Genomic DNA, 15,657 nt, shown 5'->3' on the forward strand with positions numbered 1-15,657 from the left:
AAGTGGACCTTAAAGTTCTTAACAATAATTTTACTGGTCATGGTCTATTAGCCTGGCAGTGGGGCAAAAATGTGTTATTGGACCCCTGTTGACCGACCCATTGTTTTGCATATGTTTTCTCAAAGTTCCAATCAAGGAAAGTCAATACAGCAGACTATACACAGAGGCCTCATTTGCCCAGACCCGTGGGAACCAAACAGTAATGTTACATCAGTGCTAGTAGCTGGCCCCAGATTTTCTGTGTGGTGGTTAGTCCTGATGGAGGGCCCTTCAGCAAATCAGGGCCACACGATTAAGAAGTTACATAATGCAGGAGCCCTCTTCGTTTATGTTGCACATTTGTGGTATAAATTCCTAGACGCTTCTGCAATAATTACATTTTGTACAACTAACTGACATAATGTGGGGCTTTTGGGGTCCTGAGGCTCTGGGTCAATTGCTAGCTTTGTCTGATTGGCTATCCAGCCTTGCTACTGGTTCTACTACATGCTTACAGAGTTTGAGTGGATTCACACGTCACTATATTTCATACTCCATAATCATTTTATAATTGAAAGTGATGGTAATTGCGAAGCATTGTAAGTAGCGTACCATTTTAGTCCAACTAGACCTTAGTGCAGCACCATCGTAGATCCTAAATGACCATAAGAACAACCGTACCTTGGAACAGCTGGCGTGGCCTTTAACAGATTTAAAATGTACCTTTTTGTTATATATCTCCACATTAGGTATAGCTTCAACTCCTGTTCTACTAAACTCTGCTAAGGTATACCCCAAGGCCTACTCTTTTCTCAGGACATTCCCGTTTTTCCATTTTCTATGTGGATGATACATAATATCATATAATACACAATTATGCATTATAGGCTTATAAACAATAGTGATATTAGTAGCCTGATAACTCTTAAGAGATTGTGTTGCCAAAATTAAGTGTTGGATATTTTATATTTTTCTCTAGCTCAATGAGGAAATGGCTGAGTTTGCACAACTGAATGCACTGAATTTGACAGTTGTCTAACCAACCTCACTACCTATACCTGATATATTCTCTCCAAAATACCTACTGAAAAAAACCTTAAATAAATAACAAATAAATTAGATTAATATTTCCATAAATGTTGTATGGCAAAATATGACAACCCATGTTGTCAAAGACTGCCTATATATGTTTCCTTAATAATTTCTATAAATAAAACCATACAAATAATATCAACCCTCCTGACTTTTCTTTCAGTTTGTCCATGGTGAATGACATACTCTTTCCTCTTATAAAATAGACCTTTTACAATTAACACCACATAAATGCTGAGGCCATGCTTAGTTTTATTAAATGCAAATAAGAAAAAACAAAAAAACAAAACAAAAATGAAACTACATGTTATCTATATGTTGGATGACAGCACAGCGTCTGACGAACAAAACAAAGTCATCATAGTGAATAGGTATGAGCTCACATGAACACACTGTACAATATCATTACAGTTTAAATAATCGTTTACCTTGGCCTTAAGCGGCCAAAAGCATGTGGAAAGAGCTTCTGTGGACAAATCCTTCCAAGAAACAGCAGAGAAACACTTCATACTCAGTCATACTAGATTACATGTACATGCTCTCTTTGGGTCATAAATATCCCTTCAGTTGAAAACAATGCACCATGTTCGCAGATGTTGTTTTTGTTGGAAATCGTACCTGCAAATGGTTTTGATTTGACATTCTGTGGCAAAAAGAACATGATACTGACAGCAATGAAACTCTGTAGCGAGTCTCTACCCGTATGCAGCAATGAGGCTCTGCTCTATTCTGCCTTGCATTATTTTGTGAAATTCATTCTCCTAATAATAGAAAAAAAAATGTAACAACTCACTGTGCTTCTGATCGATTTAGGACATGTTGCATCTATAACCAACAGACAAATATGCTGCTAGTACACAGTCTTCACATAATGTAATCTTAGTTTGGGTCAACTTTTGTGTTACGTAAAAGCAACAGATGCACAGATGTGTTGAAAATTACAACCATAGTAACAGCGTGGCCATTTCACTGAATCAGACAATACCTGCTGTGATGTATGACTTTTTTTTTTCTAAATAGTAGAGCCAATGATTTCTAACTAATCAGCGATCTAAACTTTGTATATGCACTATGTTCACTACGTTTGGTGGATGCTTTTATCAGAAGTGCCTTATAGTATCAAGTGCAGACTTTGTTAAGATGAGTAAGCTCAGTGTGAATCTTAAGAATTTAATAATGCCAAGAAAGTAGTAGCACAACAATTGCATTTGAAATCCTTATTTTTAAAATAAAGAAGAATATTTCTTAGGTGTCATTATATCTTGGAATTTAGTCATATTCTTAATACCAGTGGGTGAGATTTAAAGTGAACATTATATTAACATACTGCAGATCCTATACCGTGCTGTAGGCAGCATTTCTAAATAAAAAGAAAATAATAAAGAGCTGTTTTATTTGTTCAAAAATCTACTGTGAACTAGCAGCAAAGTTGTTCTACAACACTGGTTCTCAACCTTTTTGGATGAAGCAATGCGTCCTTGTAAACTCCATGTGTAAACAAACCAGATGGTTCACTTTGACCTGGAAGGGATGATTTTTATTTTCACTGCCAATCAGTTTGACTTAAATTATGCAACTACTTCTGTATATTACGAGGAAAAACAATTACAAACATGACAGCATATTAGAAATATATTTTACACATCACAAGTTACAGTTCAAATTGTCTGCAGGTGTCCTGACCCACGGGTTGAGAACCAGTGACCTAGAGCAGTGGTTCTCATTGTGTGGTCCGGGGACCCCTATGGGTCCTTGAGGGGTTTCCAGAGGGTCCCCAGCAAAAAGGGGAATAATTTATTTTCAATAATCCATAAGTAATACAGTGAAAGAACTATTTTGATTATGGGTTTCATATACTTTCTGTAATAAAACATCTAAACGCCAAAATCCTGGGACAAAATCTTGTTTTCAGTTTAGGGGTCCTTGATGTAAAAAAAAGTTTGAGAACCACTAATCTAGATTAACATCTTGCATTCCATAAAATCACTTTCTCAAAAAGGGTTCTGAAAAAGCTGAAACCGCTTAGCTTTGTTGAGCTGATCACACATGAAGCGTGTGGCTAATACTAGCTGTATGCAATTAGTTTTTTGGCCCTTTGTAGTTTTACGTACCTTAATATACAAACTGTTTAACTCACAGAGATGAAGAAAAAAAGTGTTTTTCCAAATACAAAAAAACCCTCCCCACATCTGTATACGCTGTTTTACAATCATCTCATTGCACTCACCAAAAAATAAAATAAAACTCGCTTAAGGCCACACATCAACAGGATGCAAACACAAATCAGTCTGTACATGAATTAAAAACATTCAGAGCTTCAGTGTAGCCAATAAAATGTCCTTGCATTCATACTGTCTCTTATTTGATGTTTGGCACATAGGAAACAACACTCACACATGCCTTTGTAAACCAACTCAAGCATGACAAATCTCTACAAAACACAAAAGTGATAAGCATTTACATCATTCTTCAACAGTGGCACTATACATTACATACATTCCAGTTGTTCATAATCTTTGAGTCCTTTCATGTCCAGAACAGATTAAGAAGGAAAAACAAGGACAGGAATGCAATAAGAGGTAAAACGAACAAACATAAAAAACAAATACGCATTCATCTAATTGGCATTGCAGGTGCTTGAATCTTCATGGATATGTACAGTGAAGTGCAAATTGAAATGGGTATGTTCCATTTTAGGGGGGGAATGGTGGTGTTTGCGTTATCAAGTTTCATTAGGTCTGGGCAGGCACTACTTTTTTAGGGGTGGGTGGCTTCTTGGTTTGCCAGAGGTGGCTATGGATGGTCACCGCGTCCACACTGGCAGACATGGTCTTGGCTGGTATCAGGCTGAACTGCTTCTTGTCTGAGTTGTACTTGTACAGGCCATCGATCATCTTGCGCGTGATGCTCTTGGGGCCGATGCCTGTCAGCTTGTTGATCTCCTCCGTCTCGGGGCAGTAAGTGTAGAGAGAGCGGAACTGGCAGCCAGCATCTCGGAACAAAACCAAAAAGTTGTTGGCCTCTGATTTCTCCATTTGCTGTTAAGGTCGGGGGAGAAAAGCTCATTAGGTACAGTATGAAGGTAATGTATGGTACAGGAAAGCAAAGGTTTTTGTTATATTTGACTCGTGCTTTGGACTCTCATAAGCTTAAGTATGTCTATTTAAAAGTGTTTCTGATCAAAATGTTTTTTCTTATAATATATTATATCTTATAATATTTATTTCTAATATAATTTTTATTTTATTTTTTACAAGCCCTTCTCGTGACAAAGCAAACCTTTAATTGTACATACAGTTCCCTTGGTGAGACATAACTTCAAAAATGATTGTAAATCAATGTGATGGAAGGGTTTTGAAATTAACCATTTATTTACTTTAGTGACAGAGAAGCAAGCCTTTAATTTGTTAATGCAAATTGAAAAGCTAAATGTTCACCTTTTGTCTTGATGAATTCAAGACAAACAATTTCCACATTACAATTTCATCAGTGCAAACTCCACAGTCAAACTCACCATTTTGCAGTGTTTTCCTTTTAATTTAAATACTATTTTCATTCACAGATTAATTCCTGTTGTTCTATTCTACTTTGTGGTTTTGCCACTTAGGGTTCAGCCATAGTAAATTACATTTTACATTGAATGTCTTGCAGCCTTCATTGAGGGGCATTTATAGTGAAACAACTCCACCATTACTTGAACTTGTTGAGAATTTATTGTATATATATTTTTGGACATATGAGCCTCCATTTCATACCACTAAAAACAGATGGCAAAAGAGGGACAAAAAGACCCATGTCAGCTGTTAATCCACAATGTTTAAAGGTATGTGGCATGCATCATCAATAGAGCCACCAGGACACCCCGACCCCTGCAAATGTATAAAACAATATCTTAAAAGCTCCATGCTGTTACCTCCAGGATCTTGTTCTTTTGCCCCTCATTAACCTTGCCTGCGAGGCAGCAGTGGGCCAGAGCGTTCTGGATGATGTGCTTGTTAGATTTGGCACTGGGCTCCTTGTATAGTTTTGGTCCTGAAATGAGAACAGAGGAGAGAGAACATCAGGATGAAACTGTTGTCATGGCACCTTCTCCAGCTGTGTGAAATAAAAGACTTCCCTCCCTGTTTCTCTCTTTCTCTGGATAAATCATATATGAAGATTTGTACTGGCAGCATATCCTTGTCCAAGTGGGTAGACTGACAAAGGAATTTGAGCTTTGAATGCAGCATTTACATTACAAACGATTGTTAACACAGCTGATATAGTTGATTGACATTTTACACTCACTGTGTCGGACACCCTATCAATAAGGCAGTGATTATAATATTAAAAAGATTAAACAAAACTGTCCATTATTAATATTACCCAATATGATCTAAAACACTTACCATTTATCTTAATGTTACCTTAACTAAAACTGAAGTTGAAATGGACATCTAGTTTTAACATCTGCTTTGGAAATGCTATAGAAGAGACTGTATGTGCCAAGTTGTCCTACCAGTGTACTCTGTGTTAGATGTAACAGAGGAGGTTGTGGACCCATTTTCCCAGTCCTTTTCGCCATTCCTGCTGCTGGAGCGACTCGGGGACAGGAAGCCATCAGCAGAATCTGGCCTAAAATGCACACACACGCAGACAACACTCTTTCTGTGAATGAATCCTCCCCAGCCATTAAAAAACAGCAGTATTAGGATGGTGGCTGGTGTCATCATGTCTGTACAGATGTATCCTTTACTGTGGAGGAATCTGTGTGTTCTATTTCAGCACACAGTGTGTTTATCTGTTGTACATCCTTACAGTACTTAGTGAAGTAGCAAAGCTTGCAAGCACAGGCAGTGAGTGCATTGATGTGAAGCAGTCTGGCGCATTTAGGGTCAATAAAAAAAAAAGAAAAAAGGAGGTAATTCAATTAGAGTGCAGCACTTGGCATTTACTTGCTCTTTTTCTGGACTGCAGGTGCATTTGTGTCCCCTGTACACATTGGCATTCTCTTGAACAAGTGATTTCAAAATATAAAGGGTGGATATCGGTTATTCTACTGGGATTATACTAAAATACACTATTCGGCCTCTGTAGTTAGGTGAAAACGGAGCACAGCAAATGTACAGTAAGAGCAACTAAAGCCAAACTTGTGCATGTAGTGTTTTTTGTAAATGTAAACTGCCCACGTTAGCAAGTCATTTTAGATTTCTTTGATTTCTCAAAAAGGCTTCCAAAAGGATCTAAAAGTCTAATCTGGATTAAATATATCTTCACATGTTTCAATAAAACTGATATTAACTGAGTAGCTTGAATATAAGAAATAAGAAACAATATTGGGCCAAATGACTTGATAAGATGGTTGTTTTATACGGGGTGTGTTCAACAGAACTGGGCTGTGACGTAGTGACAGAAAAAAACAACTACACTATTTACTTTGATGTTTTCTCAAGTGTGAAAAAGCAGGAGTAAATTGATGAGGAAGGCACAGCGGAGAGGTAAGTGGAAAAAGAAAAGCAATTGTTTTGTGGTGGAGATGCTACTAAAAGCGTAGCATTAGACCACTGCTTTGAAATTAATCATAAGGAAATCTGTTGCTTTTTCCATAAGTGCTCAATCAATCCATAATAAAACCCAGTGTGGGGACAGGGTTTCAGTGCAGGATTGGGCTCAGGACTGACTGCATGAAGCGCCTTAAGGCTTAACTGCCAAGCAGAAACTAACCTTCTCCTCCTCAGTTTAGGAGAGCTCAGAAAGTAGAAGAGGCTGCCAGAGGCTAAACTAGTGCTTCTGACAGGTGTGAGACAGTAGAAAAGAAAGTATTAAAAGAAGTAAGATAAAAGAATACAGGAGAAATGTTAGACCCGAGAACTGGAGTTAGTTTGGGGTTTGGCTTAAAAAAAGAACAAAAAGGTCAGAAAATATCACAATTACTGTACATGATGAACAGTTAAAGACTTTTGTTAAGCATTCACCCCAAAGCCAAAGTTTTCATATTTTCACATTTCACATGAAATGTCTGTGGTACAAAGTAGAAAGTCTTGAGAATTCAACCTAAAGACAGCATTGCCTGTGTAATTCAGTGGGCATTTACTCTATATATTGTGCATGGATTTAATGCTCATTTACAGTGGCTTTGTAGCTGTAATTCTTAAATTAAGTGAACCAGGTTAAAATGATGTATATTAGGGTGTTTGTTTTAGGACTAGATTATTTGACTACTGTCTTTGATGTATGAATGCACAAGGTTTTTTACTAAACATATCCCACTCAGAGTTATGTATCTGAAAATATGAAGTCACGAGAAAAATCCCACCCTTTTTATTGCTTTTCACATGACATGTTACACCAGCAGGTATAAACTTGTAAAAACATCTTACCTTGGCGCTCTCTTCTCAGAGTGAACACTGTCGCTGTCTCCCAGGTTGAGGGAAGCAAGGGACAAGCTGGAGACTGAAAAGACACGTTGGCGTGAACCTGGATGTGAGACGAGATGTGGCACAGCACGACACAGTTACACTGACACCACGAATAACACCACCAGGCTGTCCGCTGTGTTTTGTGCCAACCCTGTCACAGAGCAATGCAGCCTCAGTGTAAAATTAATTCTCACATCCAGCAATACACACAAAATACACATGGACACACCCTAGACACAAATATGTATAAAAAAAATGTATAAAGGGTCATTTTAGTTCTACTGTATTTTTTGGGGCTTCTTAGACATTAGATAAAAGACAAAAACATTGCTATTATTCCCTGTTGGATATATTATCAATAAGGCTATCAATATATACATTTATGTAATATTGATTCCAATATTAATACAGATCACAATTCACCCAGTTGAATGCTAAAATTAACCAAATTAGATAAATATTTCTGTATTTTACTATACAAAAACATAAGGAACTTATTTGAGGAGATGTCAGGAATGTGATAAAATGTGCAACAGATATTCTTGAGTGGCACAAAACAAAGTGGCAGCAGGACACAGATTCGACAGATGGGATGACCTTGACCTCTCTGAGTGGGGTCGTCTCCATGGTTACCTGTGGCAGCTCTGACAGGGGTTTTGGGAGAGTCCATGCTATCGCGATGGATGGACTTGGGGCGGCCCCTCCTTTGCTTGGCCCCACCAACAGGTCGAGGTTTAATGACGGTGTCCATGTCCTCCATCAGTTTCAGCTGCTTCCTCCTGAGATATTCCTGCTTGATGAACTCCCTCCTGGCCTTGTCTTCCTCCTTCCTGGTGCGCTCCTCCTCTGCTTTTAGTCTGAAAAGACAGAACAGAGGGATGGGAGGAAGTCAGTGTTCATGTTATACTTTTTCTGATGTAAATGAACTTGATAATTTTTTGGACAGTAGTGGTGTGATCTAACTTACTTGTCTTGTTTAAAATTTAAACAACACAAAATTAATTAAAGTAATCAAGGGACTTTTAGAATAAGTGTTCAATATTTCTAAATTTTGATTTTCATTTCATACCAATCAAGAATAGATTAGCCAGAATAGCGAAATGACCACACAACACTGCGTTCCTAACATACCGAGCATCCTCCTTCTTCTGCTCCAACTCAGCTTCCAGCTGCATCTTTCTCTGCTGGTTCTCTTTCTCCCTCCTCATCCTTTTCTCCAACAGTGCAGCCCTCTTCTGAGCCATGTCCTCATCGGCCTTTCCATCCGCCTGAGTCATGAGGGAAACAGAGTCAGTCACCTCACACTGTTTGACACACACACACACACACACACACAAAAATCCAGGAACATTTTGTTAATAGTATTCATTACTGTTCGGTAGCTCCTGTTTACTGAGCAAAGCTTACATACGATAGTGATACAGCTCAAGAAACATAGCTCAGTTATATTTGTACTATGATACTAACTCTTTATTTATCTAATCCGATATAATGAATGCGATAATCTGAAACCTGGGCTTGTACTGTGAAGGGCCAACTCTCTTTGTGAAATTAAATGAGATAGTCAAAAGGCTGGCAGAGGTAACAGAGAAGAGCATCTTTTCTGGGCCAGAAAGGGTACATTCCTCTTTCATCTTTCAAGTGTATGTTATTATTCTGTTTTTACTGTTTTACTGCAGACTATTAAAAACAAGGTTTGTTAAATGTCAAACCTTATACACACAAATGTGTTGTAAATATAAAATCATGATTTTACAACACCACTAGAATATTAAAAATGTAATTTTAATTCCGCTGTTTCCAACATAGGTACACCGGGGTGCTTACTTCAGTACAAACTGGTTTCATCTGGAGTTTCATTTCCAGTGAACATCCTTTGCTCATCCCTCAGCAGCCACCCTCACAATCTATTCAACCCTTCTCCAACCCCACATTTCCACAGCTGTGCCTGAATTATTCACAGCAGCCCCAGTTTTATGACCCACATCGAAGCCCAGACTGCAGTTAGCAAGCTATCTTACAACCCATAAATGGGAAGACGACGCTGTCCTCAGTGGGCTTATTTCCTAAAACAATTCATCATCTCATGTTAAGAACTAACATGGCTGCCCCAGGTTCAAACGTAATTGCCTTTTTTTTCCCAGAACTGTGCCACCGCATGTTAAGGCTTCCAGTGGAGCTACATGGTTGTGACCCAGACTCTGCATGCTGGGGTTTTTGGGATTTACGTTGTTGATTGTTTGTTCCTATGATTAATGATCTTATTTCCTGTGTTGTTACTATGCGGAGTCCAGACATTTTTTTATTACACTGGGGACAAATAAAGTACACCTTTATGTCACCTTATCTAAAGGAACATTAAGTGGTAAATTTATATTATGCATTTGAGCTTTCTGCAAATCCACTATTTATTTATTCTGAGAGAGTGCTAAAAAATATAGACAATGGTCAGATGAGTGAAAGTGAAAATTAATGAAGGAGTTTCAGTTATTCTTCGTGTTATATGGTGACAGCTCTTTGAATCAACAGCCTACCTTGAAGAAGAAACCACGACACATCTTCTGTTCATAATCAGAGCCTTCCACGTTACGCTGCTGCATTTCCAAATCATCATCAAGGGTGAGATCCTCCAGTGGCTTGATGACTGACAGAGGGACCTCAATCAAGTTGCTTTTGACTTGGCCTGAGGCTTCTGGCTGGGGGAGAATCTCCGAAGGTGTCACCGTGAAGGTCTCTACCACAGGGTGGGCCAGAACCTCAGGAAATGATGACACTATGGTAGGTTTGGGATCTGCAACTGATTTCTGAACTTTCTGATCATCTGTTTCCGTGTCAACGAACTTGGATTGACTGTGCACCTGTGTTTCCTGTGTTTGGCATTCGAATGTCTGTTCTTTTTTGTTCTGTTGGTTGGGGGAGCTGGGGGGTGAGTTGGCTACACATATATTGGCAAGCTCCCTCTCTGGGGTAAGGAGCGACTCCGTCTCCTTGTTTTTATCTCCATCTGAGGCTACTGTTGCTGGATTGACGGCTGCTGGTTTCTCCCCCATATAAACGAAGGAACTTGCCAAGGGCTGGCAAGGAGAAAATCGCCGTAGCCTGGGGATGCTATCGACAGATTGCGGGGCAGTTAGGACTCGATTGTAAGGGGCCAGCTTTAGCTCACTGGGACGAGTGGTGCGAGGATTACGTGAGTGGAAGGAGGCAGATTTGCGCTTGATGCTAGTTGGAGAACGGTGGGTGGAACGAGGGGAGTCGGCAGGGGAAGAGGGTCCTGAGGAACGGGTAACAGCACCGGCTCGACTGTGTTTTTGTGGTGATGGGTCTGTATGTGGAGGAGGGATTACCCACGCCTGCTGATGTTGTTGCTCCCTCATGGCCATGATCACTTCCTGCTGCTGAGCCAGTCGCTGCATCTCAGTCTGAAGGAAGGCTAATGAATGGTTGAGTTTCTCAATAGAACGTGTATACTCGGTGAGATCTACCTCAGTAAGCTGAGCATGACTTTGCCCACCTTCCTCTGCTGCACTAGGTGACTTTGTCCAACAGGAGCCTGCGTTGCTTTGCTCTGCACCATCAGGGGTGTCTGCCTTGTTCCTCCCAAATTTGAAGGTTGGACTTGTGCTTGCTGCCTTGCCTTCTCCATCAATTTTCCCTCCTTCCTCTCCACTGGCAGCCCCATCTCCTTTTCTCTTTACCACATTGAGAAATGCAGAATGACCCATCTTTTGCCGATGCCTTGTAAAAGCAGCCTCCACTTTCTTCTTCTGCGCTTCAATGGCTTTACGTTTCTCCTCCAGTCTCATCCTCAGCTGTACCATCTCTGTAGCCATGACCTGAGCAGGGTCATTGGGTGGAAGTTGTACAGGTGTGGGCGATGCTTGAGAAGTGAGGGGTGGTGTCGTTTGCTGATGGATGGGGCTGTGCTCAGGGGTTGGGGCCCAGGACACAGATAATGGGAGGCCAAACTCAGAGCCCTCAGGAGTGGTCTTAAGGGAGCTGCTGCTGCACCTCCCTGAGTCCGACGCTGATGGAATGTGCTTCTTCATCTTCTGTTCGGCAAAGCTTGTCATCTTCATTCCTGAGGGGGATTTGCTCTGGCTGCTCGGGCATGGGCTTGGCGTGTCCATATCCAGGTCTATGTTCACAGAGCAGTCTTTCAGAGAGGAATCTTCATCCAGCATGTCTTCTGTTCGGATATGGATACCAGTATCCACCTCGGTGGTGTCAGTGGTGCTCAAAGGCCCTTTGGAGTCCAACTCTGACACCGGCTCCAAACAACCAACATTTGTCATCCCATGGTCCTGATTGTGTAGGAAGAAACCGTTGTTGATCCGCTCTGCTGGGGGCCCATTTGGACTGTGGATAATCTGGAGAGCTTCCTCTACAGAGGGAGTTATTGCCATGACACTTCCATGTCCGTTGGGGTGCGCTCGCTTGTCAGGCTCAATACCAGCCAGGCTGTCTGGGCAGCCCTCCTCCTCAATGCCGACACTTTGACCATTCACTGGCTGGAAGGACAGGTTACGCTTCATTCCACGGGAGAGGTGGTGGACCTTGAAGCCAGAACCATCATCAGTGCTGACGGACCTGACCATGCCACGGGTGGCGGAAAGAGGGGTGGAAGCAGAGTCCTCTTTGTCAAAGGGGATGTCAAAAGACACTCCATAAGGCCCCGACCTTAACAGAAAAACAAAAAAGAAACAAATTTAATCAGATAGTTTTTTGTATTTCTAACAAATTTTAAAAGGTTATTTGAGGGTTTGGGATTGGATATTTTAAATGAGCAGGATGTCAACAGGACTGCAATATTGCCAACCTTTTCTCTTTGGGCCAGGTGCCGAGGTTGCCATCAACAAAGGACATTGAGGTTGACCTCTTGATCTCTCCTGAATGACACAAATAAGCAAAGTAAAAACCAAAACAGAAGTTATTGTACCTAGTAGTGCTATTATGATATTCACACCCAATACTACAATTGATGAAAAAAAAAAAAAAAAAAAAATCACATAAAATAAAAAATCACCTGAGTTTCGAGGCTGGGGTCGGAGGGGCAAACTAAAGAATGAGAGAGAGAAAAAAAAAGTACATTGTAAAATATATTTTCATTGTTGTTTTTATCTTGAATTTGTCCAGATTAGGATTTTGCTGTATAAGCTGATTTTATATGGCTGAATTAGGCCCATATATTCACACTTGCAAGCAGCTCACAAACCAGTGTAAACTATTAGCCAACAAGCAACTCCACTCGAATGGAAGTAAAATGCAGTGCTCATGCACTTTTAGTAGTATAAGAAATCCATGTTTCACATTGAACACCATAATTTGGACTAGCATACCTGGGTCTTTCCGGACTTGGAGGTCTTTCCATGAAGCTCCTCTTGGTTACCTTGGAAATGGGGATGGCTGGCAAATTCTTCAACAAGGATGAGGGCTCTGAGGTGACACCAACAGAGATAAATGATCGAACAGTGCTTTCTTAATGGATAGCAACATAATACTGTACAACACTGTCAATTTACTTCTAGCACCTACCACCACTTCTTTCTACACATAACACTACAGTTGCTATTACCACTCTGAATGCTATCATAAATTCAGAATAAAGACTTGCCTGTGCCTTCATTGTCCAACATTCTTGGTTTCACAAAAGACGGCTTGACCACCTCAAACCACCAAAACAGCTCTGCCATGAACACCAGGTAGTTATTCTGTGGAAATATTGAAACAAGAGAAAGGTTAAAAACATGGGATTGGGTAACATATGATCACTCAGCACAATGACGCTTCAAAGAGAAAAATGTCTATTACAGTGAGCAAATTCTGTGTGTGTCTTGTCACTTGATCCACAATCCCACCTGCATGCAATTGCATTGTGCCTATTTATCCAGTAGGTGTCTCTGTTAACCGTTACAAATAACCTGAGGTGCTGAGCATTAGTTGCAGCTTCCAGTCTACATATAAATAAGATATGATCCTCTTAAGAGAAGATGCTCAATAATTCAACCTACAGTGGAGTAATTTACAAAGGAATCTGTATTTATTCACCCTTTTCAGCAAGGCATTTTCCAAAAATGACTTAATAGGAGTCAAGACTTTTCACACTGCAAAAATATATGTTAGCTAAGCTAATGTAACATTATGGTTTTTCACATAATAAAGTCAATAGTACCTGAGGTAGTAGAGAGGAGTAATTAAGGTATTAACCTAATTTATAAAATAGAGGTCACCTATTTATTTCCTGTTCCCAGTCACCAGCATGCAACCCACCAGTCAACCTGAATTAGATTGGGTAAGAAATGTAAGAGCGACCTTTGCCACTACTATGCCAGGTCATGAATCAGGTCAACATACAGTGGGAGGTCAAACTGCTTGAGGGCACTGCACTGCCCTCAATTTCGCATTTACAATTTCCCATATCCACATTTTTTTTTCTTTATAAGAAAGTTCAAATGTGTGGACTATGAAAGACTATTATACTTGTACTACAAATGTGTCTGTTAGAGCTGTACTGTCTAAAAGAGGTAAAAAAAACGTAGTCTTTAACAGACATTACCTAAAAAACACGACATGGTTCAACCAGTATGGCTGAGGGAGTAAAAATCCATTCAGTCTCATATTCAGTCCAAACACTCAGCTTTTTTCACTTTCACATATTATTTCAAAAATCAATTATCAATCCAAATTGGGCATTTCCTGCAGTGAACATGCCGGCACTCACTTACATATGCACACGTGCACACACATTATGCACAATGAGTGATGAAGCAGAGACGACCTTGAGGAAACACGCCCCCTCCCCACCCTCCATAGTCTCCAGACAAAGACAAATGCTGCATGGCTCAGCTCTAAAGATACCCGATTCACCTTCATCAGCAACATTTTGCTCTACCAAGTGATGCCAGCAACCACACACACACATCATACATACACCCGTTACCCCCTTGATGCCTGAATTTATTTACAATAAAAAATAAATAAAAATTAGGTATGATGCAAATTAGCGACAACAGGCATAAACGAGAAACCAGTACTTGCAAAAGGTTCCCAGGTACGTATTGAATATGTGCAAACAGGCATTGGAGGAATACATCTCAGCTGCAGTCTGAAAGGTAGAGGTGTGATGTGAATTTGCGACAATCAGCGTTAAGGGGTTAAGCCTACACCAAATATAGTCCAAAAGCACACCAGGAGGGGCAGAGGCAATTAACACCAGTGGCAGTGGTTTCCCTTGGGTGTTAAAGCACATTTGGATTCTTTTGTGCTTTTACCTCACCTGCTAGAAAGCAGATCTGCAAACGTGTAGAAGCTATAGTGCACATGGTTACTAAAGTAATTAAAGTAAAGCAGAGAAATATTGAGTGATCAACTTTACATGAAAACTGAACAGTTGCTTACTACAGTTAGTCATTCTTTTAAAACTTATCTTTTACTTCATCTTTTTCAACCTATGTTTTGAGTTACATTTGCCATTCTATTAATTCTGGGGTAAATAGCTATTTAGCATAGAATTACAAAAAAACAGCTTGTCAAATACCAAAGTGCTAGTTACCTTCCTGTGTGTTCAGCTTGTGAAGCATTCCTCAACGGTTTCAGACAAGCAGAAGAAGAAAGAGTCAGAAAGAAATAAATGAAGGAAAGAAAGAGATAGAGAGAGACGAAGATCTCCTATAGTCCGCTTAGCCAAGATTGGTGGCAGAAAGCCCAACCTGTCTTCTCTCTTCCCATCTGCCCATCTGACTACTACTGACACACCAGGTGTGAGAGTAATCGCTTAATACCACCAGCCAGCAGTCACACACACTCACATAGATCCCCAAACAACCAACTGCCGCACCACTACTACGCCTTTCTTCCCATTGACTGTAATTTCTACCTCTGCCAGGGCTGCAGTGTTGCCAGATCTGTCTGTGCGGAGATTTGAATGTCAGAGTGTGTCACTCTCAGGATGAAAACAGGAACCTGATTGGTGATTACTAGAAGAGAGCTCAGAGGCTGAGGGGAGGTGGGGGCTGGAGGGAGCTAATCCACTCTACAGCAATGGGCACAAACAGACCCCCCCTACATGTACTACACATGCATACGCTCACACATGAACAGTAACATTTAAAAGCACCGGCCATGTATAGGGTGTGCATGCATAAAAATGCACACAGCAGGTCACACATAAACACCCTACAAATTACTC

The 15,657-nt window shown here is 40.4% G+C and overlaps 1 protein-coding gene across 7 annotated transcripts in view; it reads right to left on the reverse strand.

Moving 5' to 3' along the window:
- Nucleotides 1–1,303: 1,303 nt before the first annotated feature.
- The window catches only part of camsap2a (calmodulin regulated spectrin-associated protein family, member 2a), a 51,491-nt gene continuing 37,137 nt past the window's right edge, over nucleotides 1,304–15,657 (reverse strand). For 2 of the 7 annotated variants that reach the window (XM_038715628.1, XM_038715633.1), the window contains 11 exons: nucleotides 13,084–13,180; nucleotides 12,809–12,905; nucleotides 12,496–12,527; nucleotides 12,289–12,358; nucleotides 10,004–12,149; nucleotides 8,601–8,773; nucleotides 8,103–8,326; nucleotides 7,431–7,503; nucleotides 5,570–5,685; nucleotides 4,985–5,103; nucleotides 1,304–4,109 (listed from right to left, as the gene is read on the reverse strand). In XM_038715628.1, coding sequence (XP_038571556.1) covers nucleotides 3,804–4,109; nucleotides 4,985–5,103; nucleotides 5,570–5,685; nucleotides 7,431–7,503; nucleotides 8,103–8,326; nucleotides 8,601–8,773; nucleotides 10,004–12,149; nucleotides 12,289–12,358; nucleotides 12,496–12,527; nucleotides 12,809–12,905; nucleotides 13,084–13,180 — 3,453 coding nt within the window. In that variant the 3' untranslated portion in view covers nucleotides 1,304–3,803. Of the gene's footprint in view, nucleotides 4,110–4,984; nucleotides 5,104–5,569; nucleotides 5,686–7,430; nucleotides 7,528–8,102; nucleotides 8,327–8,600; nucleotides 8,774–10,003; nucleotides 12,150–12,288; nucleotides 12,359–12,495; nucleotides 12,528–12,808; nucleotides 12,906–13,083; nucleotides 13,181–15,657 lie in introns of all 7 variants that reach the window. The other 5 variants (XM_038715629.1, XM_038715627.1, XM_038715631.1 and 2 more) reach the window with 4 other exon arrangements.

The sequence above is a fragment of the Micropterus salmoides genome, unplaced genomic scaffold (genome assembly GCF_014851395.1).
Source record: "Micropterus salmoides isolate LMB-PRFRI ecotype aquatic unplaced genomic scaffold, ASM1485139v1 Ms_hic_scaffold_13, whole genome shotgun sequence".
In the NCBI taxonomy this organism is placed as follows: domain Eukaryota; kingdom Metazoa; phylum Chordata; class Actinopteri; order Centrarchiformes; family Centrarchidae; genus Micropterus; species Micropterus salmoides.